The sequence below is a fragment of the Choloepus didactylus genome, chromosome 2, assembly GCF_015220235.1.
Source record: "Choloepus didactylus isolate mChoDid1 chromosome 2, mChoDid1.pri, whole genome shotgun sequence".
Lineage (NCBI taxonomy): Eukaryota > Metazoa > Chordata > Mammalia > Pilosa > Megalonychidae > Choloepus > Choloepus didactylus.
Window position 1 is genome coordinate 168,061,204 of NC_051308.1, and position 18,001 is coordinate 168,079,204.

The 18,001-nt window shown below is 37.4% G+C and overlaps 1 protein-coding gene across 3 annotated transcripts in view; it reads right to left on the reverse strand.

The window, feature by feature from the left end:
• ST6GALNAC3 (ST6 N-acetylgalactosaminide alpha-2,6-sialyltransferase 3) overlaps window positions 1–18,001 on the reverse strand; it is a 620,541-nt gene that overhangs the window by 351,398 nt on the left and 251,142 nt on the right. For all 3 annotated transcript variants that reach the window (XM_037826893.1, XM_037826892.1, XM_037826894.1), the window contains exon 2: window positions 11,987–12,181. Coding sequence is in view for 2 of the 3 variants with exons in the window: in XM_037826892.1 (XP_037682820.1) it covers window positions 11,987–12,181 (195 nt within the window). In the remaining variant the exon portion in view is untranslated. The remainder of the gene's footprint in view (window positions 1–11,986; window positions 12,182–18,001) is intronic.

The window sequence follows — 18,001 nt, forward strand, 5'->3', positions numbered from 1 at the left end:
GTTTTAAACTTTTGGAAAATATATTTGCCTATAATTTCCCTCAATATACTTACATAAAATCCAAAGCCTATATTCCCAAATATAAAAAACTTATTCATGTCAGCTTTAGTTACATGTGTACATTTATTTGAATGTGTGGACTGTGTGCTTTTACTGCCAAGAAAGTCAGCTCTGTTCCTTAAGTGTTGTTATGGCACAGTTTGGGAAATTCTATTGCACAATCAATATGTTATGCACATCTCTAATTAGGCTAGTGAGGCCTGTCTGTCATAGCAACTGATCTTAAGTATTCTTATTTAGTCTACTTGAGGCTTTAAGGCATTCTCATTTTTTTAAAAGGCATATTTTGGCCTCATTTAATTGTTAAGCAAATCAGTTTGCAGCCATACAACTTGATTGTTATGTTCTAGAAATCCAGAGCTTCTCCTCTTACATTTTTAGACACCACTGGAAAGGGTATTCTTCTCCAAATACCAGAAATCTGCAGTTCCAGCATGCCATTCTCTTATCAGATCTGAGAGAGACATCTGTCACCTCTACTGATCACCAAGCAGATTGGATGGTGGCATCCTATTGATCACCAGACCTTATTTCCTTATCTAGAAGTTAATGCAAATAAGTTGCTACCTGCTTGCTCTGAGCAATGTCTTCACACCAGGTCACTCAACAAAAATGACAGCACAATGACTGATTCCCTGGTCTGAAAATTACAAACAGAGTCTAGCCCTTCATTTGATGTCCTTCTCTTTCCCCAGAAATCTGCCATGATCTCAATAGGGAGAAACAATGATTACCTTGAACCCAGGGATCGTGTCCTCAATTCCCTATCTGCTATAATTAATTAACTTAAAAAGAAATATTTTAATTTGGGTTGCATTCATAGGACATTGCCAAAAAGCATAGATATATTTAAAAACATGTGTTTTGGAAACACAACACAGGTGTCATTTGCTTTTTACCATGTCAAAGGTTGTTAAATAACACAGTAACTCTGCCATAATGCTATAAATAAGGTCCCCATTCAGTCCTGAAAAATGGGGAATTGTGTTATTGACACAGTAATGACATGACAGGGCAAACCTAAGCAGTCATGGGTTGAGAACTGAGGGAGACATGAGGGGAGCATGGGGCCTATTGCAAAATCTACATAGTTCATGGTCCAGGCTTTGGTCTGGCACTATCTCATGACGGTTGTCAGCTTAAACATAAATATTAATGAAAAAGTCTAGATTTTGTGGCCAGCAGGGACTTCTAAGATGTCAGAACTTACCCACTTAGTTTTGCTTCTCTGTTTCCCACGACAGAAAATGGTAGGGGGTTCCTGGCCCTCTTCAATACTGCCCCTCCCCAAAGATAAGACCTTTAGCCTGTGCTGGTTGAGAAAGGAAACTAAGACTGGGTAAAGGATTGGAGGCCAATTACAATTGCATTATATTTAGATTGTCATTATTATGGTGAGAGTAGGTACCGTATTCTTTCAATTAACTCCTCTAAAATAATCCTCATAGTCTTCACAACATTTTCATTTTATGGGTCTGAACTTGGGGAAAAAGTATTCAAACAATTGAAAAGATAAGCAAGCCTACATAGTTATTTTTCCTGTGTTCCTTGTATTTTTGCTTGTCATACTTCCCCTGGAAACAAATTCATTCAAAAAGTAGATGAGTGGATCAAATAAAGCAGAGCTCAAACTGGGTATAATTTACTATATGCAAGGCCTTGAGGACAAACTGTCACAGATTCATGAGACTGAGTCAGATTTTGCTCCTAAGCTACCCAACTCTCCATATGGTGTCCACTAAATCTTCAACCTAATTCCCCCTTTCCTTGTTCTAGACAGCAGTGGGAAGACAGTCTGTCTTGAGAACATACCAGCTCTCAAAATCTATTTCTAGTCATGGCAATGTCTGGCTGAGCTGAAGCATCAGGCAATAAAAGCATCATCAACAATGATAATGTTTGCAGATGCTCTAGGTCTGGAAATCATTGCTGGCATGTCTACATGTTAAAAATATTCTAGGACAGCTATTATTTTCTAGAAAGCAGGAGCATTTTAGGAGAAAGAAGCTTAGAAAAAAACCTCAAGAACCAAACTCTTGAAATAAGTTGGTCAGTTTGGTGACTGCCTGACTCAGTTCAGCCATGGCTTTTGATCTTTCTCAGGATTAGAGTGAATAGGGACATAGAGTGTGTGGCTATCTTTGAAGGATGTTTTAAGGGTAACTATCTAAACTATTTTCCCAGAACATCAAATTCACCACCTATCACTTTAGCTTATATTACTTTGGCTCTTGAAGGCTGTTTCATCCTGAGGCTCTTATTTGATGGAACCAATAATAGGAGAAGGATTTAATAGGAAGGCTGGTGCCACAGAGGGACATAAAAATCCAGTTCCCTAAGATGGGGGGCAGGACATGGTCTAAATTGCTGATTATTGTTTTTGACAGCTACATCAAATTGCTGAAGGTCAGGCTCTGAGGGCAGCCATTGCACCAACAAGCCCTGGAAAAGGCAGTGGAGGAGATTTAAAGATAGCATGCTTTCTCAAAACAGTGGAGGAAAGTTGAAGGGCTGCATTTGCAGGGCAGGTGCTAAGTTAAGAAAGCATAGCTTAGGAGACCCATGGAAGAGTCTCCTGGAACCCTTCCTGGCTCCTCCTTCATCCTTTCCTCAGGGCAATTTGGATCCAACTGGTATTCCATTTGTGAACCCCTGGTCTTTTTCCAGCTGGGAAATATTGACTTGGGAAACTCCTCTCAGCTCACTCCCCTTCTAGAATTTGTCCTCCAGGCAAAAGCAGCTCTAGACAATGAAAGCAGTGTAAGAAACAGTTCAGGAGGGTGGCCTGGGCAAAGGCTGAACTGCTTTTAGTCCTAGAGTGGAAGTCCCTAGAGAAGGAAACGGTCTGTTTCCTAGGAAGTAGGGGGGAAATGTAAACTCCTATAAACAGGGGAACTCCCAAGGCCACTAGCAAGAACAAGCCTAGGTAAAGACATAGGACCAGAAAAGATAGGGAACACCTTGCAATTTGCATTCACCTTGACCTGACCTTTCTGATAGGAGGACTAAAACTGAAGGAGAGCACTTAGATGATGAAAGGTGTTCTTTGCTTAGGTTTGCTTGGGTTTTGGTAACACCTGACACTCAATAAAATCTCTCTCAAATACTAGCTGGATACAAACTCAAGACACAGACACCTCAGGGAATAAATTCCAGAGTTAACATTTTAAAATATTAAAATGTAAAGTGTGTAACAAAAGATTACAAGACAAACAAAGAAACAGGAAATGATGGTCCATCCAAAGGAAGAGGATTAAAAAAAAAAAAAAATCAAAGAAGAACACCACACTGTGGACATACTGACAAAGACTTTAAAAATTTATCTGCAATATGGTCACAGAGATGAAGGAAAATACAGAGAAAGGACTGAAGAATATCAGTAAAACAATGAATAAACAATATGAGAATCTCAATAAAAAGAGAAATTTTTAAATGCGACCAAACAGAACTACTGGAGTTGAAAATGGCAATAACTTTCACAAAAACTTTTCAGGAGGTTTTCACCAGCAGATTGGAGCTGGTAGAAGAAAGAATCAGTGAACCCGAAGATGAGACAATTGAAGAGTCAGGCTGAGGAACACAGAGAAAAAAGAATTATAAAAAACAAAAATAGCATAAGAGATCTCTGGGACACCATCAAGCATACCAATATATGTATTATAGGAGTCCCTGAAAGAGAAGAAAGAGGGAAAAGGGCAGAAGAAATATTCAAAGAAATAATGACAAATTATTTCTATGGAATATATATCCAGAAAGAAATGAGAAAGGACTCAATAATGACTTGGCAAAAGATGTCAATATGTATATCCAAGAAGCCCAGAGAACACCAAACAGCCACTTGCTGGTCCAACTATTAAATGCAAAAGAAAAGGAGAGCATTCTGAAACCTAAAAGAGGAAAGCAATGTGTTATATACAAGGGAGTACCAATTAGATTTAGTTCCAATTTCTCACCAGAAACCATGGAAGCAAGAAGGCAGTGAGTTGAAATACTTAAAGTACTGAGAGAAAATAATTGCCAACCAAGAATTTTATAACAGGTGAGACTTTCCTTCAAAAATAGGTTGGGATTAAGACATTCCCACGTAAACAAAAACTGAGGGAGTTCATCACCACTAGACCTACCCTACAAGCAATGCTAAAGGGAGTTCATCTTACTGAAAGGTAAGGACTTTAAACATTGGTTCAAAGTGGCATGAGGAAATAAAGACCTGCAGTAAGAATAACCATATGGTGATAATAAACGCCAGTACCACTGTATTGTATTTTTTGGTACATAACTCCACTTCTTACCTACTACATGTGCTGAAATGCAAATGCTCAAAAAGTAATAACTGTATGCTTTTGGACATACAGTGTACAAAGATATAATTTGCAACAAGTACAAAAAATGGTGGGGGTTGGCAGTATATATAGGAAGACTGTATGCATATGCTACAGTAGTCAGGTTGGCATCAAATCAAATATGATTGCTATAAATTTAGCATGTTACATTTTAACCCCATAGTAAACACAAGGAAAATGTATGGAATATATATCCAGAAAGAAATGAGAAGGGACTCAATTAATAAAATACAAAAAATAAAACACATATGAAAGTAGGCATTATCAGAAGAACTGAGGGATAAAAAAGGTATAACACTTGCAAAGAATAAATAGCAAACTATTTATTTATTTAAATAGAAAGTCCTGCATTACCAGTAGCTACTTTAAATGTAAAAGGATTAAATTCTCCAAAAGCAGAGATTGGCAGAATAGATAAAAAAGACCCAACTATATGCTGTTTACAGGAGACTCCTGTTAAATTCAGTTACACATAGGTTGAAAGTTAAAGGTTGAAAAATGATATACCACGCAAGTAGTAACCAAGAGAGTTGGGGAAGCTCTACTAATATTAGATAAAATAGACTTCAAGTCAAAAAAACTGTTATGAGGGGAAAAGATAGTCATTATATACTAATAAAGGGGTCAATTCAAGAGGAAGAAACTATTATAAATATGTATATACCTACCAGTAGACCCCAAAATATATTGAAGGGAGAAATAGAACAATCTACCTTAACAGTAGGAGATTTTAATACTCCACTTTCAATAATGGATAGAACATTTAGAAAGAAGATCAGTAATGAAATAGAACACTTGAATGATAGAAGCTAACGAGGCCTAACAGACATATATAGAGCACCTCATGCAACAGCAACAGAATATATAGTCTTCTCAAGTACACATGGATCATTTGCCAGGACAGACCATATATTATGTCACAAAAAGTCTCAAAAAATATATATTGAAATCATACAATGTGCCTTCTCTGACCACAATGAAATGAAGTTGTAAAACAATGGCAGAAGGAGAAATGGAAAACTCACAAATATGTGGGAATAAAACAGCACACTCTTAAATAACCAATGGGTCAAAGAAGAAATCAGAAGGGAAATTAGGAAATATCTTAAGGTGAATTAAAATGAAATGCAACATATCAAAACATAGGAGATGCTGCAAAAGAAGTGCTGCAAGGGAAATTTAAAGCTCTAAATAGTTGCATTAAAAAAGAAGAAAGATTTCATACCAAAGACTAACCTCAAAACTGGAAGTACTAGGAAAAAAAATAGCAAACTAAACCCAAAGCTAGCAGAAAGAAGGAAACAACAAAGATTAGAGCAGAGATAAATGACATTGAGAATTAAAAACAATAACCAATCAACAAAATGAAAAGTTGGTTCTTTGAAATGATCAGTAAAATTAACAAAACATTAGCTATGCTGATGAAGAAAAAAAGACTAAAATCAGAAAAAAAAGGGGGGAACATTACTACCCACCTCACTGAAATAAAAGAGGCTATAAGAGGATATTGTTAACAACTGTGTGCCAACAAATTAGACAACCTAGATGAAATGGACAAATTCCTAGAAACACACTAACTACTTATACTGACTCAAGAAGATATAGAAGATCTCAACAAATCTGTTTTTCGGTTTCCTAAAGCTGCCATAATGCAATATACCAGAAATGGGTTGGCTTTTACAATGGGGATTTATTAACTTACAATTTACAGTTCTCAGAGTCTGTGAAAATGTCCAATTCAAGGCATTAACAAGACGATACCTGGAATTTGAAGACAGGCTGCTGGCATTCAAGACACCTCTGACACATGGGAAGGCACATGGCTGCTTTCTGCTGGTCCTTCTCTCCCAGGTTTCATTGCTTTCACCTTCTGATTCCAGTTGCTTCCTCTCTGAGCTTCTTTGGGTCCTCTCTTAGCTTCTAGAAGTTTTTCTAAATTTTTCTTAATTTTCATCTCTCCTCTTTTTAAGAGACTACAATTAGAGGTTTAAGACCCACACTGAATTGGGTGGGTCACATCTCAATTGAAATAACCTAGTCAAAAGGTCCCACCTACAATAGGTCTGCACCCACAGGAATGGATTAAAGAACATGGCCTTTTCTGGGGTATGTAACAGCTTCAAACTAATACAACTAGTAACTAGGAAAGAGATTGAATCAGTAATCAAAAATCTCACCACAGAGAAAAGCACAGGACCTAATGGTGGCACAGTGGAATTTTACCAGACTTGCCAAGAGGAATGAATACCAGTCCCGCTCAAAATCATCCAAAATATTATAAAAGAGGGAACCCTCCCAAATAGCTTCTATGAAGCCAACATCACCCTTATACCAAAGCCCATAAGGATACCACAAGAAAAGAAAATTACAAACCAATATCTCTTATCAATATAGATGCAAAAATCCTCAACAAAATACTTGCAAACTGAATCCAACAGCACATTAAAAGAATTATTATTGGGATTTATCCCAGATATTCAAAGGTGATTCGACATAAGAATATCAATTAATATAATGCACCACATTAACAGAATGAAGGTAAAATTAAGAAAATAAAATAAACAGACATACAGACCAATGGAATCGAATTGAGAATTAACAAATCAACCCTCACGTTTATGGCAAATTGATTTCTGACAAGGGGGCAAAGACCATATCTTCATTTCAATTGATGCAGAAAATGCATTTGACAAAATGGAGCATTTATTCTTGATAAAAACACTTAGCAAACTGAGAATAGAAAGAAATTTCATGAATATGATAAATGACACATAGAAAACTCCTCAGCTAACATCCTACTTCATAGTGAAAGACTGAAAGATTTCCCTCTAAGATAAGGAACAAGACAAGGATGCCCAATGTCACCACTGTTATTCAACACTGCACTGGAAGGTATAGGCAGAGAAATTAGACACAAAAAAGAAATAAAAAGCACCCAAATTGGAAAAGAAGAAGTAAAACTTTCCCTATTTACAGATGACATGATTCTATATGCAGAAAATCATGAAAAATCCACAAGGAAGTTTCCAGTGCTAATAAATGAATTCAGCAAAATGGCAGGGTACAAGATCAGTAACTGAAAATCAATAATGTTTTCATACACTAGTACTGAACAATTTGAAGAAGAAATCAAGAAAAAAGTCCATATACAATCGCAATTAAAAGAATCAAATATCTAGGAATAAATCTAACCAAGAATGTAAAGGACTTGTACGCAGAAAACTACAAAAGAAATCAATGAAGACCTAAATGAATGGGAGGAAATTCTGTGTTCATGTACTAAAGACTAATATCATTAAGATGTCAATTCTACCTGGTGATTTACTGAGTCAATGCCACTCAAACCAAATGCCAAGAGCCTTGTTTGCAGAAATGGAAGATGCAATCATCATATTTATATGGAAGGGTAAGGGGCACCAAACAACCAAAACCGTCTTGACAAAGAAAAACGATGTTGGAGGACTCACACATCCTTACCTTAAAAGTTATTTTAAAATCAGAGTAATCAAAACAGCTTGGTACTGGCGCAAGAACATAAATACAGACCAATGGAATTGAATTGAGAATTCAGAAATCAATCTTCACATTTGGTCAACTGATTTTGACAAGGGGGCAGAGAACATTCAATTGGGAAAGAATAGTTTCTTCAACAAATGGTGCTGGGAAAACTGGATCTCCATATGTAAAATAATGAAGGTGGACCCCTACCTCACACCATATACAAAAATCAACTCAAAATAGATCAAAGACCTAAATATAAGAGCCAGGACTATAAAACTTCTGGAAGAACACTTAGGGAGGCATCTTCAGGACCTTGTATTAAGCAGTGGTTTCTTAGACACCCAAAGCACAAGCAGCAAAAGAAAAAAAAATAGCTAAATGGAATCTCAAAATGATTTAAAACTTCTGTGCAGCAAAGGATTTTATCATGAAATTGAAGTGACAACCTATACAATGGGAGAAAATATTTGGAAACCACATAGCCAATAATGGTTTAATATCCACAATATATAAAGAAATTCTTCAAGTCTACAACAATAAAACAAACAACCAAATTTAAAAATGAGCAAAAGAGTTAAATAGGCATTTCTCCAATGAAGAGTTATAAATTTCCAATAAGCACATATAAAGATGCTCAACATTGCTAGCCATTAGGGAAATGCAATACCATGATGAGATACTATTCACACCCACAAGCATGGCTACTATTAAAAACAAAAAAGGAAAATTACAGATGTTAGAGAGAATGTGGAGAAATAGGAACAGTCATTCATTGTTGTAGGCATGTAAAATGGTGCAGCTGCTTTAGAAGACAGTTTGGTAGTTCCTCAGAAAGTTAAATAAAAAATTACCATATGACCCAGTATCCCTACATCTAGATATATACCCATAAGAATTGAAAGCAGTGACTCATATAAATATTTGCACACCAATGTTCATAGTGGCATTATTCACAACTGTCAAAAGATTGAAGCAACCCACGTGTCCATTAACCAATGACTGGATAAATAAAATGTGGTATTCACACACAATGGAATATTATTTAACTGTAAAAAGGAAAGCGGTTCTGACACAGGAAAACATGGATGAACCTTGAAGACATCATGTTGAGTGAAATAAGCCAGATGCAAAAGGATAAATATTGTATTATCTCACTGACTTGACATAATTAGATTAAGGAAACAAATACAGTCAGAATCTAGAATATAGGTTACCAGGGGACAGGGTGGGTTTAGGGAATAGAGAGTTAAGGCTTAAAATGTACAGTTTCCATTTGAGATGATGAAAAAGTTTTGTATAATGGATGGTGGTGATGGTAGCACAACATTCTGAACATAATTAACAGCACTGAATTTTATATCTGAATGTGGTTAAAAGGAAATGTTTTAAGTTCTATATATGTTACTAGAATAAAAATTAAAGAGCAGAAATCCATGGTACTGTACTATTCAAACAGTGAACGCTAATGTGAACCATGGACTATAGTTAATAGTACAATTATGAAAATGTGCTTCCATCAATCATAACAAATGTACCACAACAATTCAAGGTGTTAATAATAGAATGGTATACTGGGAACCCTGTATTCTATGCATGATTTTCTGTAAACCCACAACTTCTCTAATAAAAAAAAATCAGATGTTTAGATATTGGTTGATAAGGAAGTAATGTCAATTTCTTTAAGTATGATAATGATATTTTGTTTATGATTTTAAAAGACTCTTTCAAGGTATGAGATACAATCTAAACAGATGAAGTTATATGATGTTGTGAACTTGCTTCAAAATGACCCAGGGCTGGAGGCTGGGTGTGCCAGTTTAAATGTATTATGTCCCCCCAAATGCCATTATCTTTGATGCAATCTTGTATGGGCAGACACATTACTGTTGATTAGACTGTAATTCTTTTGAGTGTTTCCATGAAGATGCAACCCACCCAACTGTGGGTGATGACTCTTGATTGGATAGTTTCCATGGAGGTGTGGCTCCTCCCATTCAGCATGGGCCTTGATTAATTTACTAGAGCACTATATAAGCTCAGACAGAAGGAGCAAGCTTGCTACAGCCAAGAGGGACACTTTGAAGAATTCACAGGAGCTGACAGAGTAGCTGTAGCTAAGACAGACATTTTGAAGATGGCCATTGGAAGGTGATGCAGACATTTTGGAGAATGCCATTTTGAAACGCCACCTGGGAGCAAGCAGATGCCAGCCACGTGGCTTCCCAGCTAACAGAAGTTTTGTGGACTCCACGGGCCATCCTTCAGTGAAGGTACGTATTGTTGACGCCTTACCTTGGACACTTTATGGCCTTAAGACTATAACTTTGTAACCAAATAACCCCCCTTTATAAAAGCCAATCCATTTCTGGGGTTTTGCATTCCGGCAGCATTAGCAAACCGGAACACGGGGTATTGGTCATAAATTGATCATTGTTTAAGCTTTAGGGTATTATGTTCTTCTTTCTACTTTCGTATGCAATGCTTTAAATTTTCCATAATGAAAAGGTTTAAATAAAAAAAAAAAAAAACTATATCAAAAGAATTTGAAAGTCAGCCTGGTTAATATGACTAGATAAATATCTGTATCCCCACATCAGTTTTTCACTCACCACCCCCAAATCCAATTCATTAGTATTTAAATAAATGAAAGAGTTTTGAGTACTTGTGGAATATCCCTCATAAGAGTAATTCATGAGATACTTTAGTCATGTGTTTCATTTTCAGCTTGTGACAGGCACTTGTGAAATGATTAACATGACCCACTAGAGTTATAGAATAGTAAGTGGCAGCCAGAAATAAAAGTTAACAAAAGATGAGTGAGACAAACTATTTTCTAAGAGATACAATTTTATATAGGTTATCAATTTATTAGGAACTCAATACATTCAAGCAAAAGACACTTAAAAAAATTTTAATTTAAAACCAATTAAAGGATAAACATTAAGCAAGGCCCTGAAGAATTTATATGTTACTAATGGCACCTTTTTTCCAACTATAAATGTCTAATAAAGAACCTGTAAATCCTGAAGATACAGAAACAATTTTCAAAGAATCAAATTATCCCAAAGCAATGACTCAGGTATGATATTGCCTGCAAAAGGCGATGAAGCAAGCCCACTTTCAACATCCCTACCAGGATGCTAAGAATAACTCTCAGGACAGAAGTAGCTCTCTGGGCACTACTCGCCTAAGCAGTAGCTTTGCAAAATGACCTTTCAATAGACTCTGATCCAAAACTTTCCCCAGTGATGTAGCTACACTGGTAGCCAGTACCTTTTGTCACCAACAACTTCAAGCAAGCTGGGACTTCCCATCTGTGAATATTAACTTTGCATTCATCCTACTCCATAGAAATAAGTAGTGAAAATGATTTTATTAACCACTTCTATATACTTCACACATTTTGTGAGGTTCATTATTTTTTACTTCACTTCATAATACAACTGCTTGCTTGCAAAATCACTAGCATGTTATTCACTTTATAGTTGTCAATATACCGCATCCTCTACTGTGCCACCAATTGGCTACAAAGATTTAGAGGTCAGTGATTATAGCATTTAAATGATTTTAACTCCCTTAAATTTGGAAACTCTTTAAATCCCATTATCTCTGCAGCCACTCCAAATTTTAAAATCAGCTTGCCCTTTTCTAGCTCCAGGTCTAAGGATTACAGAGTTTTAAAGAGTTTAAATGCTCTTCTGAAGTTCTGTGAAGAGCTGTCCCCAACCAGTTGACCTCCAGGAAATAAAGCCAGCCAGTTCTCCAGCTGGCACCTGCTGATGGGAGTTCCTAAATGAAAACATATGTATGTTATACCACAAACCAGGAAAACAGGTCACTGCTTCCTCAACTCCACATGAGGCCAGTGAGTCAGATCTGATGTAGCGGTGTGGTGTGGCAGATTTTAGACTTGTGTCAGTTAATGGCCAAGAATAAGAAAATAGGAGATGTCATCAGGAGTCCTAAAGCAGCTCGCTGGGGCAGAAAGAGTGATTTTAGTAAACTGGAAGCCTCCTTGTTCCTAAAGAAAAGCCATTACCATGGATACCCTCCTAATCCCAAGTAAGCCTCTAAGGTCTTACCTCTTGTGTCCTCACATTTATGTATCCATAGTGAGTTCGAAGGGGCCGCCTGTATGCGTAGGAGAACGGAATCCATTTTGCACCCGGCTGTCCAAAGCAGTTTAGTAGCAATGGGAAATTCACTTCATTTACAAGGCGCACAACCAGCAGGAAGAGGAAGGCTGCTGCGAAGCTCACGGCAATCACAGACTTTCTCTACAAAACATTAAAAACAACAACAAAAAAGAATGAATTGCTTTCAACCAAAAGCAGTCACGGAGGGAGTTTTCTTTATTCCTCTCTTTTTCTTTCAAAGAGGTCAAAGGATTCTGCCATTTTGGAAACAGAAAATTGTTGGAAACAGATAATGCTCATTTGGTGACCACGTTTCCTTGTTTGCTGGGCATCTGAGAGCAAGAGGAGCAGCTTCCTTGGATTGCTTTCCATTCCATCCCTGCCCTTCCTTACTTCTCTATCTTCCTTGCAAATTCCTATTCAATTTTCAATATCCAGTTAAGTGCACATTATTGTAAGTGTAATTAACAGCACTGAATTATGTGTGTAATGTGGCTGAAAGGGGAAACTTAGGGTCACATATGTCACTAGAAAGAAAAGCTAGAAGATAAAACATCGGACTGTAGAACACAGTGAATCTTGTTGTGGATGATGACTGGTAATAGTACAAATATAAGAACATGCTTTCATGAACTAGAACAATTGTATATTACTACTAAAAGGTATTAACAAAAGGGTAGTATAGGGAAAAATATACCTAATGCAAACTAGGACTACAGTTAGTAATATTTTAATATTCTTTCATTGGTTGTAACAAAGGTACCACACCAATGTGAAGTGTCAATAATAAAGGTGTAGAAGAGGTATGGGGTTTTTCTTTTTGGAGTAATGAAAATGTTCTAAAATTGATTGTAGTGGTGAATACACAGCTCTGAATATACTCCAAGCCATGGATATACACATTGGATGGATTGTATGGTGTGTGAATATATCTCACTAAAACTGCTTTAAAAAAAAAAAAACCCAATTCAGACATTCCTAACTCTAGGAGACCCTTCCTAACTACTTAATCTCCTCCCTACCACCAACCCTTCACCCATCCTTACAGCAGTAAGACATCCCACCACCCCTATGCCTTGAAGACACTCCTATTGCTATACTTTTTTTCACTGTATAATTATTTTGGTGAATTTTCCACCATGTGTTTAACTGTGAGTTCCTGGAGAACTGGGACAGACTATGTCATATTGACCTCTGTATCCCAGGTCTTTCACACAGTGCCCAACACACTGTGGACACCCAACCATCACTTCTTAAACGAATTAATGAATTCTTCACATTCTATTTGATACAGTCTCTTTATTACTCATTCTTCTATTTTTTATCTAGCACCCGCTACTGAAAAGAAACTTTGCCAGGGCAATAAATTATACAAAAGTAAGTTTCAAAAGGTTATAATAAGAGAAAGAAAAAAATTCATGCCAAGCAGTGTAAGAATGTTCTCCAAAATGTGCTGCCATGAAACAGCCAGGGCAACTATATCTGGTTGGAATGGGGAGAAACAGAGAGCTTTTGAGACTGATCTTGACAAAATGCATGAGTTTCAATTAGTAGAGATGGGTGAGCAGAACTTTCTAGGCAGAGGGAAGAGAGCATGCAGGCAAGAAAACATAGAATTATGCAGAGCTATGGAGCAGTCCGTTTTACAGGAGCACAGAGAAGGAGAACAACCAAGAAATACAAATAATAAATTTATTGTGGTCAGCCTTGGAGGCCAAGATGAGTTTGCTAGGTGATTGAAAGGGACAGTTTTGTTTATTTGTTTATTTCATTATTTTTTAAGGTGACAGTTATAACTTATAAAGAAACAAGAGGCTTTAAATGCTTTAGAGCAGGAAGAGACTGAAGACAGAGACTAGTTAGGAAGCTATTAAAATGGCCTAGGACAGAGGTAATGAGAGATAGAAAACAGGGCAGCAGCGGGGGCAATAAAATGGTGGGGAAAAAACATGAGAAACTCAATGTAGATGGAAGGAATGGAATTGACTAATGATTGGATAGAAGTGGTTGATGAAAAATTCAAAGATGCGTGAGATTTTGAGTTTCAGTGATGGCAATAATGCGATATCAGAAGAAGCCAGGGTGCTCAGAGAAGGAATTGATTTAAGAGTAGGAGGCTAAAGCACTTTGACTTCTCGGTACTAGTATTTGGGAACTGGTAGTGATCCAGGTGGAGCTGTAAAGGAGTCAGGCGGAAGGTCAATTGTAGTACAAGAAGCAAGAGAGCACAGCTGAGGACAGACCTCAGGAACAACCCTGTCATGAAGTCTGGAATGAAGACAAAATGAAATATTCCTTCATGAAGTTAGGTTTGGGGCCTGAATCTTCTTCAAACTCAAGGAAAGTGAAATAACTTTCCAGGAATGAAAGAAACATTTGTTTCAGCTTCTCACTTTTCCTGGAGGAAGAAGCATATTTTTTCTCGTCTACACAGAACCACCCAAGGGAGATGTAAAATCCAAAGCCAGCACCTATGTCCTCTCTTGGCCTAGGGTCACAGCCTGTGTATGAGCAACAGAACAAGGCCACAGTAGTCAGAAACACCCAAAGGAAGTCACTCTTTGCTCAGCTCCTGTAATCTGTAAACTCCCCATCCTTCCATCTAGCCAGACTAATTTTCCAATCACCTGAAAGTCCCTTGAGCTCTGCCTCTTCAAAACCTCCTATCTCACCACTAACTACCAAAACCTTACCTCATTTAACCTTCTAATCATGAAAACCATTTTAATTTGTTCCTCTCTGGAATCATTATGCCCACAACATTGCAATATGTCAAGGTAACAACTTAAATGAGGTGATGGATCTTACAAGTTTAAAGGGACACAGACCAGAACAGATGGCTAAATAAAAGCAAAGAGACCAGTCACCCATTATGTAAACAGGTATGGATCTTTTTTATAGCTATCCAGTAGCTTATTGCAAAACAGCAGTTTGCTTTGAAGGATACCCAGATGGGGTTTGTGCCTTTGTCTGTTTGTGCCAGCAAGTCTCTGGTCCTCTTGGTTGCTGCACTGTGTTCTGTGGCTGGGGGTTTGTGGACAAATGTGTGGAGCACCTTTCTGAATCCTCTGATTGCGAGAGGCAACACATACATAATGCATACACAAGAGCAAAATAAATCAACCATTTTCAGAGAAACTTCAAAACGGAATGAAATTGCGGTTGTAAAAGCCGGCTCCCTGGCAAGCCATGTCTGCCTGCCATGTTCTATCAAAGGGAATCAAGTAATGGGCATAGAGAGGGTGAGGGGGGCAAATGGAGAGCAGGAGTCAGACACCGATTCCTCTATGCTCAGTGTCAAACTGTATTCAGCAGTGGGCAGAGGTGTGCCCTTCTTAGCTCAGCCTTTAGCCCACTATCTGGTGTGATACCCAGCCCTGATTCTTTCCCTTTCTTCCTGTTTCTGTATTCTTATTTGGCATGAAAGTGTTCTCATAGTGCTATAAAACCACTATGAAATTTCATGAGAAAAGGTATAACCTGCGGCACAATCTGTGCTCTAAGGAACAAGGACAACAGAATCCAACATGACCAGGCATTCTTTTTGGAGTCACTACTGCCAGATCATGACCTTGAGCTTCAACAACTACAACTAAACCACAAAAGAGGCATTTACAGGTCTATATACATCTTAACGCAGTGCGGATGTGTGTGTGTGTGTGTGTGTGTGTGTGTGTGTGTGTGTGTGTTAGGGATGTGGGAGGTGGGGAGAAGAATAAACAACAGATACGTATGATACATAAGAATGTATTCACCATCAAGTCACAATCACTCATTAAGCCCATACTCTGTATGTAGCATATGGCTTGGTGCTGAAAACAGAAATAAAACTATAAAAGAAAAATCATATTTCCAGGGAGCTGATCATTTAGTGTAGGCGAGAAGTAAACAAAGTATCAAGGATGTATGGGACTCTGCGGGAACTCAGAGGTGGGAGCATGGGGTGAGTATGGAGGAGTGCTTCCCTGAGGAGTTGGTATTCAAAAAGGGTCCTGAAGAACGAGGAGGTATTAGCCAAGCAAAGAAGGGATGAGCATTCCAGGTAGAAAGATCAACATATGCTGAGGCATAGAACTTTGAAAGGCCATGATTTGCTCAAAAACCAAAGTCATTTGGTAAGAAAGCCACACAGACTGTATGTGGTGGGAGATAATGCTAGGGAGGTACGCAGGGCTCAAATCATAAAGCAAATAATAGTAAGACAAATACATTGTCAGAAGCTATTATTTGTCCCATCTACCTTACTTCAAGATAATGAAAAGATAAATGCATAAAAGTGCTGTTTTATAATTCTAAAATAGTCTTCTCTTTCCAATCAAGTGAAGATGTATCAGTTACTTGATTTTATCTAAAAGTACCACTTAACATGTTACAAAGCCTTTTTTCCAGTTGTCTGACATTCCATCAATAAATTTATTCCATTAGCGGCTAGATCTAGCAACTATTTTGAGTCCATCAACACTGAGCAAATTAGAAGACTACCTGTTTATGCATGTGTTTTATGCCCAACAATTTGTTACGGAAGTGACCACTGCTGCCTTTACTGAAATAGGTAGAACATCGAATAGATGCTTTCTACTTTTCCCTCAGTCCTTGGATTCAACAACCAACTATTAGGCTAGAGACAATAGTTAAGTACTTGTCGAGTTTATAATGTATAAGATTCCATTCAACAAATTTTTCATACTGCAGGAAAAAGCCTTATATGTAACCAAAAGGCCATTTCCCTCAGATGAGAAGCATCAACAATAAATGAGACAATGTGTAGAAAGTTCACAGCACAATCTGGACAGATAGTGAGCACTCAAGAAACAGAAGATGTTATTATTATGATATAATTATTAATTGTCAGCTCCTTGGTGGACATTAGCCAGTTGGTGAGCATCAGTCAGCCCATATGAATGCATAATAAGAGCTAGAGCTATCTTTTTCTCAAGTATTCCAAGCAGCTGCAAACCCTTGAACTCTTCAATACAACTTATCCACACATCCTCTGAGAGAATGTCACTGTGCCCAAATAGATCTGATGAATTGCTTTAGGGAAAGCTTTTTTCTTCTTTGTTCTTCATTTTAGGCAAATCTGAAGGGGCCTTTAACAGCTGAGACATTTAGAATTTAATCCCCTCTGTGCTGCAAAAAACATGCACCAAAAATCTGGTATTCCAGTTGCTCGCGCTTCAGAGTTGGAAAATTCATTTATCAGACTTTATAGCAGAGGTACCTGTTTCAAAATAAAACCCACTGAGAATTCATGATTTGGGGGAAAGAAAACAATTGTAGAGATTGGGAACTACCGAATTTGCAAGCTATCTTAACACTTACATGTTGTTATTATTTCTATAGAATTAGTCTTTAGTCAACTGTTAGATCTTTGTTGTTTTCTTTTTCATAAATGGTAACGAATAGCATAACTGCATTTTTTTTCTATTTAAATAGTATTATTTCAGAACTGAAGTAGTTGTTTACCAGGGTAAAATGGTGTACATATGCTGTCTTTTATCCAATAATAAACATGAAATACAGTGTCAATTGGATAAATTACATCAGTGTTCAATCCTCTTATGAATTGATGATCTTACCAATCTTATGCTTATTTGTGATCTTATCAAGTTCTGTTTCTTCTCCCATATAAAAAGTTGTGTCATCAATATAACTCTACCTTGTGCTACTGGCCAAGTTCCAAATCTGGTTTTCCCTGAATTCAATAAAGGTTCTTCTCATTTGTACAAGGATGAATTAACAAAGCTCAAAGTAAATAAATAAAACTTTCTTTTGTTGTGTTTACCTATTGAACCAACAGACTATTTGGATCCTACTTATTAAACTAAAGTGAACTCTGGGAAAATCTCACTGATTTGGGGGGGGGGGGGGCGCAGAATAAGGAAGAAGGGCAATGAAAAAGTAGGAGGTCCTGGATGGGTTGAGTCTGTACAGGAGTTTATAGGGCAGCCTTAGGCAGCA